The 11,303-nt window shown below is 34.3% G+C and overlaps 1 protein-coding gene across 1 annotated transcript in view; it reads left to right on the forward strand.

Annotated features, from left to right (window-relative positions):
- LOC138148517 (olfactory receptor 13A1-like) overlaps positions 1-10,482 on the forward strand; it is a 20,546-nt gene extending 10,064 nt beyond the window's left edge. Inside the window, exon 2 of the mRNA XM_069071216.1 lies at positions 10,426-10,482. Coding sequence (XP_068927317.1) covers positions 10,426-10,482 — 57 coding nt within the window. The remainder of the gene's footprint in view (positions 1-10,425) is intronic.
- Positions 10,483-11,303: the final 821 nt, after the last annotated feature.

Here is an 11,303-nt window from a genome sequence, read left to right on the forward strand (position 1 = left end):
CTCTCTCTCTCTCTCTCTCTCTCTCTCTCTCTCTCTCTCTCTCTCTCTCTCTCTCTCTCTCTGTCTCTCTCTCTCTCTCTCCATATCTTCTTCTGTACAAGGCAGACTCTGATCTTTCTTCCCATTGTAGCACTCCTGGATTCTATTCTAAGCATGTTGGACCACCATGCTGCTAAGGACCCAAATGAAAAATAATTACTGAACAACAACAGAAAATGTCTCATTTTGCCATTATGCTCACCTATGATCTTTTCACTCCTGGAATGATGCCTGCTGGTGTAGGCACACAGAACAATCTTTAAATTTTGAAGGGATGTCATCAACAAGAGGTATTAGATTTCTTTCTACTTCATACCCAGAGGACAAAGTGATGAGAGGAAAACTGTCTAGAGATATATTTAAGTTAGCTATAAGGAAAATCTTCCTCACAATGAGAATTGTAAAGAAATGTACCCAGGTTCCTCCACAGGTCTCACCCAAGGTTTTTAATGAGAAACCTGTTGTTTTAGAGGGCATTTATATGTGGGTACAGTGTGATATAAATAAGCTGTAAATTTCCATCCATCTCTGAAATTCAAACTTCTTAATCTCATTCCCCCCCAAGAGGTTGCACTGGCAAAAAAAAATTTAAGGGTCTGTATCAATGTGTGAATGACTAAATTATACAAGAATACTCTTTAAAAAAGGTTCTTGATTTTCTATTTTTACAATTCAAACATATTTATAGACAAATTTATCTATGGGTTTATTTTTATTATTATTTACAGATATTTATAAATTACTCCCATTTTATGAAACATCTCCTGTAACAAAACAAAACAAAAATCACTACAGTGATTTCATATGAAAATTCATTCAGCATTTAACATCAGTAACATCTTCACCTCTCTAAAAACAATTAATAGAAAAGACATTGTCTCTCCCTCTCTCTTCCAACCTCAATGAAAAAAAGAACACATTTCTTTTAACAAATATGTATAGCAAGCAAAACAAAGTTCCTCAATAGCAAATGCATATATCATATGTGTATACATATATACATTTTTGTATTTATAGATATGAATATAATTAATATATAATATTCAAAATATGTTTACTGTTTAATAACTTTTGATAATTCCAAACTGCTTTTCAAATAGTTTTACCTACTCAAAGGAAGACCATCAGTCCATCGATGTACCAATTTTCCAACAAGCCCCTCTACTATTGATCATTGTCTTTTTTATTGACTTTGCAGCAGTGATGAGTGAAATCTCAAAATTGCTTTGATTTGCATTTTTTCTAATTAATCATGAAATGGAATACTGTTCATATTATCATAGCTACCCTGAGTTTCTCCTTTTTGATCTGTCTCAATATCTTAGGCCATTTATCAATTAGGGAATGGTTCTTTTTCTTATAAATTTGAATCAGCTACTTAGTTATTTGGAAATTAGAATTTTATAAACTAATTTAATGGGATAAACTTGCTGTAAAGATTTTTCTTATTGATTATTCCTCAATCTTAATTTTATGAGATTTAATTATATATATATATACTTTTAAATTTTATATAATCAAATATATTTATGTTTATCATCTGTAACACTCTCTTACTTGTTTAGTCATTAACTTTCATCTGCCCATAGATCTGATAGATAATTTTCCCCATGTTTTTCCAATTTGTTTATAGTGTGACCTTTTATATGTCGGTCATCTACCCATTTGGAGCTTATCTTTGTATATGGTATGGAGTGTTAGTCTAAATCTATTTTTGTTCATCCTGCTGTCCAATATTTCCATCACTGTTGTTGTTGCTATTGTTGTTGTTTTAAAATAATGAGTCCTTGTCTCAGCAGCTAAGGTCTTTGTGTTTATTGATTTGTAGGAGGCACCTAGGTGGCTCAGTTGATAGAACACTGGGTCTGGAGTTAGGGAGATATGAGTTCAATTCCAGCCCCAGACATTTACTAGCTGTTTGACCCCGGGCAAGTCACATAATCTCTATTTGCCTTACTCCACTGGATAAGGAAATGGTAAATAATTCCAGTACATTTGCCAAGAAAACCCTATGGAATATGGTATACAGGGTCATGAAGAGTCTGGCATGCATGAACAACAAGGAATTAGGAACATTTGCTTCTCTGTGTTATATACATAATTTGTTCCACTGATTGCTCTTCCTCTCAGAAAACCAGTACCAATTTTTTTAAGCTACTTATTTATTTCTGGTTAGATTAATCTAGGGTTGATAGGAATAAATTAAGATTCATCCATTATTGTCATTTTATTGTTTTTTCTTCTCTATAATGTATTTAGATTTTTCTTAAGAATTGTGAAAATATGGAGTGGCTAGGTGGCACAGTGAATAGAGCACCGGCCACGGAGTCAGGAGGACCTGAGTTCAAATCCAGCCTCAGACACTTAACACAAAAACTAGCCATGTGACCTTGGGCAAGTCACTTAACTCCACTAGCCCCTTCAAAAAGCAACAACAACAACAAAAAAGAATTGTGAAAATACATCATTGGATTAATATATGTTGGGTAGCCAAATCAATTCATTTTACCTTTCATGAAAATGCTGTTTATTTGTTTATCTCTTTTAATAAAGTCTATTTTACTGATATCTTTCCTGAAATTATAATGGATACCCCCACTTTTCTATGTTTATCTGAGACATAATGGACTTTTATACAAGCCTCTATTTTAACTGTCTATAATTATAGTCTTTTTAAAGTATATTTTTGGAAAAGGGATTTTTAAAAATTGCTTTCTAATTAATTCTTCCAGCCTCTCTTTTTTTAGATGCATTTATTCCGAGTACACTCACAACTATGAGTTTACTTCCCTTCATTTCATTCTCTTGTGCTTTTCCTTCTCTGTACTTTTTTCTTCCTGTTTATTTTAAAGTTATTATTCTTTTCCCCACTTTTAAACTTTTCCTTACTATCTCCTCTCCAAGCTTGAGGTTTATTATATTTAATATAATAAATAAATATGTATTTATTTATTCTGCTTCCTGAATACACCTTCACACTTTTATTTCCCTCTTCCTTTTTTAAAAATTGTATCCCTTTTCAGTTGAATATATTTATACACGAAACTCTGTGGGTGTGTTCTGCCCTCTTTTGACCAGTTTAGATTAAAGACTAATTCAAGGGACATTCTATTTCCCCATTCTCTCCATGTTTGTATATATGTCTACTTATAAAAGCTGATTATGTATTAACAAAGTTCCCATTTTCTCCCATCTCCCCTTAATGTATATTCTCCAATGCCTCTTTTATTTTTTTTCTTACATCTTCAAAACAAAACTATTTATCAACCTTTGTATCAGTTGACTTCCTCTATGACCTCTGTGATAATAGGATTCTAAAAGAAATGTTTTAACATTCTCTTCCATCTTCATTACAATATAAACAGTCCTATAGCTATATTTCAAAGTTCCTTTCCAGTTTTGTTTTTATCGAGAATATTTGAAAATCTATTTTATTCAGAGTCCAATTTTGTTCCTAGGATACAATATTCAGTTTTACTGGGTAAGATATTCTTGGTTGTAGATCTTTGTATTTTGCCTCATAGAATATTTCACTCCATGTTCTCCATTTCTTTGAAGTGAGAACTATTGAATTTTATTCACACCTGATAGTCATTTTTCAATATTTTAATTCTTTCTTTCTGGTTTCTTCTAATTTCTTTTTTTTCTGGAAGCTCCAGATACTGGCAATAACATATATAGGAGTTTTTATTTTGGGGTTTCTTTAAGATCACCAGTGTATCCTTTCTACTTTCCCTCTCATTCTTATATATCTGAATATGTTCTTTATTTATTTCTCAAAAAACAATATCCAGGTTCTTATTTTTTTTTTGGTTATGAATTTAGTTTGGGTCATACTATTGTAACCTGGCTCAAGAAACATAAGACAAATTTATAAAATAAGGCCCACATTTTAAAAAATCCCCAAACTCACCCTGTGACTGTGAGGGGAAAAAATGTTTCCACCCCATCCTCAAATTAGGGCTAATCTTCACTTAGTTTTTTTTGGGAAAATCTAAAAATCCCAGAGGGAATTTGTGATCCACAACTACTTTCTTGGCAATTTTTATAGAATAAGTGTTCACTTATCTCACCTTGATCCATTTTCTAGGTCATTTTTAAATCTCAAATATCTTACAGTTTCTTCAATTTCATTCGATTTTAAGAATTCATGTTGACCATTAGAATCATTGATTTGGTCCATTCTGATGCTTAGTGAAATTTTACTATGGTACAGTTTTATACTTCTTCTGTTGATAGGGGCTTTATTTCCATTTTTCCCTCCTTTTCTTGAGGGCAGCTGGTAGGGTAGTGGGTAGAGCACTAAGTTTGGAATCAGGAAGCTAGAGAGTCCAAATCTGGGCTTAAACATGTACTGGTTCTATGATCCTGAGCAAATCATTTAACTTCTGTTTCGTCTCTGTTTCCTCAACTGCAAAATGTGGATAATCACAGCTCACAGAGTTGAGGTTGTTGACAGATTCAAATGAGATGGTATTTGTAAAAAGTGCTTAGCACAGTGCCTTGTACATAGTAGCCACTATGTAAATGCTTATTCCTGTCCCTTCCATAGCTCTCATTTCTTAATAAATTTTCAAAATCCATAATTTTTTTCTGGAGAATTCCAATGGTTCCTGTGGTCATATTTTTTCTTTGAGGGTTCTTATTATAGGGTTTTGTTTTGTTTCTTGCTATTTTTGTCTTCTGGTTTGGTGCTTTGATCATTCCTGGCATAAAAGTCTTTTATTTTTCTGTTTGATCATTCATATTTGCTGCTGAGACTTCAGGAGCTGAGTTCTAGATTTCCCTTATTTTGGAGATGGAATGAAGTTGAGGTCCTATCCTATATACTGGTAGCCTTTCTTTATGCCTTTTCCATTGCCACTGTCTCCAAAATTTTACTTCCAGCCTTAGTTGAAGCCTTTTCCTTTGGATGACAAGAGAGACTAAGGAGAAGCCTTTTCTTTACTCCTCATTTAAATCAAAGGAAACCCTTTTGTGGTGTAAGAGACCTAATTGAGGTCTTTTCCATTACACCTGAAGCTTATCAAGTTCATAATAACAATTCAAATAAGTCTCACCTAATTATCCCACATCAGAGAGATTAGGCAACCACATCTTCAAATGAATTATCTCTTAGAATATGCCTTGGCAACAAAATTTTTTCTGTTTAAGCCAGGGATCTGATATGGTATGGCACTTTAAATATTTCTGTGCTATTTTTTGGGATCTGAAGATCACCTGGCAAGATAAGGTAGCAGATACTGAGGTCCTTATTCAAACCAAACTTCCCAGTATTCAAACTGCTTTAGAGAGCACAACTCTGATGGCCTAGACACATTGTTCGAATACAAAACATATGCTTCCCAAAAAGAACTCACACAGAGCAAGCTCTCACATTGTGGTTGGAAGAAGTGATACAGGGACACTCTCAAGATCTCTCTTAAGCTTTGGAATTGATTGTGTGCTATGGGAAACACTGGCACAGGATTGGCCAGCATGCTGTGCCCACATTAGAAAAGGTGCTGTTCTCTATGAATAAAGCAGAATTAAGACAAAGGAAATGCAGGATGAACAAATTTTGAGCATCCAGCCCAAATATTCACACAGACTCTTTGTGACTGACCTATGGTAGAGCATTCTGAGCTGATATTGGTCTGATCAGTCACAATCAGACACATTGAAACTTGAGAATGAAGGGCAACAGCCAACCAACCAACAACAGCCAGCTTTGGACAACTTCTGACATTGCCTTCATTAAACATCTTCAAGAAAATATGTAACCAGGGAGTTAGCTGGTTCACCTAAGAGCACATCCTGAGTTCAGGAGCATTGTCTACCAGGAGAAATGATGTGCAATTTATCTAGTCTGTGATCATACAGACACACAGAGAAAGGCACCATCTCTCTCTGAGATTACCTCCAGCTCACCCTTTCTCTATCATGTTTATACATAATGGTGTGTATGTTGCCTCCCCAATTAGCATCTGAGCTTCCAGAAGCCAAGGTCTATTTTGGCCTTTCTTTGCATCCCCAACGTTTACCACACAGCACTGGGCACAAAGCAAGTGCTCAATGTTTGCTGACTGACTCATGTGAGGATATTTAAAGAATGTTTTTAAATTAAAGAAATTTAAAGAAAAAATCTTATGAATTTTAAAAAAGCAATAAATGAAGAAGCATAAAATGATAGCTAGATATCTAGGTTTGGAGCCTGGAGGAATCTGGCTTTGTAGCTCACTTCCATATTTAGCTAGCTAGGGGACGTTGGTGAGTCTCTTCCTTTTCCTCTGTGAATCTCATTGTCCTCTTCTGCAAAAGATAGATAAATATCAGAAATGGCTGCCACAGGAGGCTGTTATAAAACTCTAGTGAAAAAATGAATGAAAAATGATTCTGAAACATTGAAGTACTATACACAATCATTATCCTTATTATTGTTCAATGATAAGAATAATGAAAATCAATTTGAGACCTCTGCAAATGGGATGATAGAAGAAGCTGAGGCAAAGAGAAAGAGACATGAGACTATGAAAAAAGGATTTCATATACATTGTTTCATTTGGTCTGACAATACCATGATATATGGAGGATATGTATTATTATTCTCATCCTGAAGCTAAAGATACTTGAGAAACAGAGTAGTTAATTAACAATTTGCTTCTTTTTGATCTTGGGCAAGTCTCTTGCATTACTTATTCTCTATTCCCACACCCACCCCTGTAAAATTAGAAGATTAGACCTCTAAGAAGGTAGAAGATATAAGGACTTATAATCTACAAACTTCATTGTCACTCTAAATTTAGGACCCCTGACCTACTCAACTCTCACAGGAAAGGATAGAACTGGGCAAAGATTCTTGGTTTCTTGATCCAGTTTTCCAACTCTTAATTCAGTGCATTCTAGATGACTTTGCTGAATGAAATTAGCATTAAGATGGTGGTTTCCCTGTTTTGTTTTGGTTTTTCCTCAATAAGACATTCCTATAGTTTGTCTTCCCCCATTAGGATTTAAGCTCTTTGATAGTGGGTGCTTCTTTTTTTTCTACTTGTATTTGTATTTTCTGCCTTTAGTATATATAATGTCTGGCACATTGTATTCCCTTAAAAATGCTTGTAAACTTGACTTGCTGACAACTTCTATACTGTCTGTTTTGGGTGAACACATCAGCTATTGCAGTTACCATCAAGACAACACAATCACAAATATACCCATGGTGCTTTTATAAATGAACAGCTTTGTACAGACTCTATTCCCTTTTGAAAATGACAACTTTCCTATCCCAAAAATGCTTCTAAAGGTGCATTAATATCAAGGCATTGCTCACTTATAATAAATCTTCCTCTTATACCTTAACACACACATTGACCTGTCTTCATAATTCCTTTCCCCAAAGCTCCCAAAGTAATAGCAGTCAGTTGAGAAGAGAGATTACATACTTGAGCAAAGATTTGAAATGGACAAGCCTGGTGAGTTTCCAAGAAAATGAGTTTCCAAAACAAAAGAGTACGTTGCTTTGGTGTCTCTTACTACCTGGGATGAAGCAATGCAAAAGGTGAGAGGCAGGGAGAAATTGGGCCAGCAACAATAGACTTTTTTCTCCCTTCTCATCTCTCACTAATCATCCTTTTTTGATTCTCAGTGCCTGGATCCACCACTTGCCATTGTCCTCACCAAAGAAGTCCCAAGGAATTAGCTAAAAACAAGAGTTGTAGTGATATAAATGTGGAAGGACACATTGTATGCTTCTGGCAGTTGGTAGATCGAAACAAATTATATTAGGACCTTATTGAACAATTCTTTAAGAAGGAAAAGTTAACCATTTCTCTACCATAAAATCCCAACAAGGATGCAACAGAAAGTTCCTGGAACTCTCAGGTTATCTCTCTGCTAATAAAAGAGTTAAGATTTTGAAGAAATCTTCTAGCCTGTATATAGCAAAGTTTTATACAACCTTTCTTTTCATCCTCACACAATCTTGCAAAACATGGGACAGATAGCTTCACCTTGGAAATGAGAAATCAGGCTTAGAGAGACCAGTCAGCTTGACTGATGGAAATAATAAGTGGCTAAGCAAAATCCTTCTGATTCTAACTTCTCATCAGAACAGTTTCTAATGTAATTGGATCTAATCAGATCAAATAAACTGTAATTCTAATCAGATCCTTCTTTTTCTAAGTTCAATTCTCCTACTATGCCAGGCTGTCTTTTTGACATAAGGGGTTTACCCACTGGCATGATTATATGTTGACAGAGAGGGGGGACCACTTAAGTGCAAAGAGTAATCGCCATTATCTGATGTAAGTTAGATAAATTTTAAAACATTATTACTAATAGAGTATAAATATAATATATAAAGATATAAATGTATTGTATACTTATATATGTGTAAGTATAATGCATTATACAATTCTATATAATATAAATATCTATATATGTCTATTATATTACTCTATTATTTAATCCTTTCCTATCCTGTCCTGTCCTGTCCTGTCTGGTTCTGCTCATTTCTATTCTATTCTATTCTATTCTATTCTATTCTATTCTATTAATATGTGTCGTCATAAAGGAAATCACCAAGTTTTAAAGAAGGAGGGCAGAAAACTTACTCTTTATACAAAAATCTCATAGAACAAAATTTCATTTTTGATAATTTCAGCATTTTAGGAGCTTAGGGTATATTATTGCCATTAATTCATATATGATGCAAAAGGCTTTGCAGAATGGTAGACAGAAGGCTGGCCTCATCAGTCAAGAAGAACTTATTTAAGTCTTACCTCAGACACATACTTGAATGGGTAAGGTACTCAATGCTTAATACCCCAGGAAACCAAGACAACAAGTTATAGGAGGTGCCAAATTGTATCAGTTAAGTGAATTTCCATGCTAAATGTTCCTTATCAACAGGAAATTATTGATCTGCATAATAGTAGCAGTAGTAGCAGCAACAGCAGTGGTGGTGGTAATAGCAAATTATATTTAAAGAAATGCCTGATCATATAGAAGTTCCTGAGCTTGATTCTTTGATTGAATCACAAACTTTAAAATGGAATTTTAATAGAAAAAAACATTTTTATTCTTATCAACAATTATATCTTTTCTATTTTATTCAAAATTCTCTGTCTCTGCCTCTTCTCTCTCTCTCTCTCTCTCTCTCTCTCTCTCTCTCTCTCTCTCTCTGGCCCTTTTCTCTTTTGCTCTTATTTATACCTACTTTTGACAATTTACAAAGCTGTAAAAAGGTCTATCATGAACATGTAAACATACTTATATTTTAAACATGCGTTTTATTCCTTCCTTGTTTTGTGGTCAATTTTTTTTATTTTATCACAAAGGAAGCACTATTTCTCATTTATTAGCAAACTTACCTTTTTCTGCTAGAGGGTAACAACTGGAAGATGCCTCCCCCTCCTCAAAAATCTTCAGCTCTCATTAGTTTGTGTGTTCATTGGGCTATAAGTAAGAATGGAATAGGGATCCAGGCATGCCCAGTCCTTTACTAAAAGTCCTCTAGAGAGACCCCTGGGAAATTCTGTCATCTTAACCCCTATGGGAATAATTAAACTATGACTTATCTTGGACTATGTTGAAGTTATGACACTATAATTCCAGTCAAAAGAATATGTAAGTGCTAAATTCTTCTTTGGTCTACATGGCACTAAGGAACTGATGTGACTGACTGAAGTTTTGGGGTTTATTTTACCACTAGTGAATTAACAAAATGAATTTATAATAGGATGGTGGAGTCTGAACAAGTCAAGCCTCTAAGACACACTAATAGAACTAACACATATTATGACTTCTTTATACCTTAGAAAAGGAAACAAAAACATAGTAGAATATGACAAACACAATAAAAATCAGAAACTACAGGATCACTAAAAAACCTGAGAAGTAGGCCACTAGAAGCTTGTGAGTGAGACTTTATAAGACAAATTTCAATGTGACAAATGCAAACATCACCCCATCCTTGAAATTTCAAGAAATCTGTGATGGAAGTGGAGATAGAAGCAGAGATAGAACTGTTGCCTACAACTGCCTGAATATAACTTTTATTTGTAAGTGCTCAGGAAGGAGATTTTTCATAGGTGCTGCCATATCAAGTGTTCAAAATCTCCAAATTATTTGAAAAAAAACCTTTCAAGACATGGAGATGAGACTTAGAAGAGATTAAAGCCCCATGACAAAAGCGTTATGTGAATGTCATCTTTATCATCCTATCTACTCCTGGTGATGTTCGAAAGTTAATTAAACTGACTCCTCAGAAGAGCAGTGTACATTCTAGTAGTAGTATTCAATTACATAAGGTATTCATTTTATCTGCCAGCATAAAGGTTCATAATATATAAAATATGAAAGAATAATAACTACATAATGACTTGGACTTTTCTATCTGTATTCCACAAGAAACATAATGATAATGATGATGATGATGATGATGATGATAATGGTGTTATCATTTAATTAGATTCAAGCCATATAATCCTTATATTTTGTTAAGTCATTTTTTCAGTTAGGTCTAATTCTTTGTGACACCATTTGGGGTTTTCTTGCCAAAGATAATGGATCAGTTTGCCATTTCCTTCTCCAGTTTGCTTTACAGATGAGGGACTGAGTCAAATGGGGTTAAATAATTTGAATATTTAGTGTAAGTGTCTAAGGATGGATTCAAACTCATGAAGATGAGTGTTGCTGACTCCAAGTCTAGTGCTCTAATCACTGTGCCACCTAGCTGCCTAAGCCTCTTATATGTATAGAATAATTAAACTGTATCAGTAATATATAGATAACAAAATAAAAATGAGAAGAGTAGAATGTTTTCTTCCCCAATGCTGTCTGGATTTTAATTATACTACAAGGAACACATAGGACACCAAAGCTAGCAGGAAATGTACAATCCCACAGAAGGTATCTGCTAAGAGTCATGACATTATTTGTAGAGGTGGAAGTACATGAGAACAATCAGGGATGGGTTCAGATGATGTAGGCTTTGTGAAGAAGTAGAGAAGGATCATCTATTCTTGTTGTGTGTGTGTGTGTGTGTATTTGTGTGTGTTAGCTTGTCTTTGTTGGAAATAAAGTTTGTTTTGTTTATCAAGATATTTTGTGCTCCCAAACAACATCAAAATGGAAATGTTAGTGGCCTATTCCCTCTGTGACCCCAAGCAAATCACCTTTTCTCAAACTCATTTTTACAATTTGTGAAGGAAGAAAAATATTTCTTTTGCACTTCTCATGGAGTAGAAGTATCAAATGATTGAAACCATTCTATATGCATACCCTTT

Source organism: Petaurus breviceps, unplaced genomic scaffold (genome assembly GCF_028583685.1).
Source record: "Petaurus breviceps papuanus isolate PSGF00001 unplaced genomic scaffold, PetGlider_PUasm1.0 90825, whole genome shotgun sequence".
NCBI lineage: Eukaryota > Metazoa > Chordata > Mammalia > Diprotodontia > Petauridae > Petaurus > Petaurus breviceps.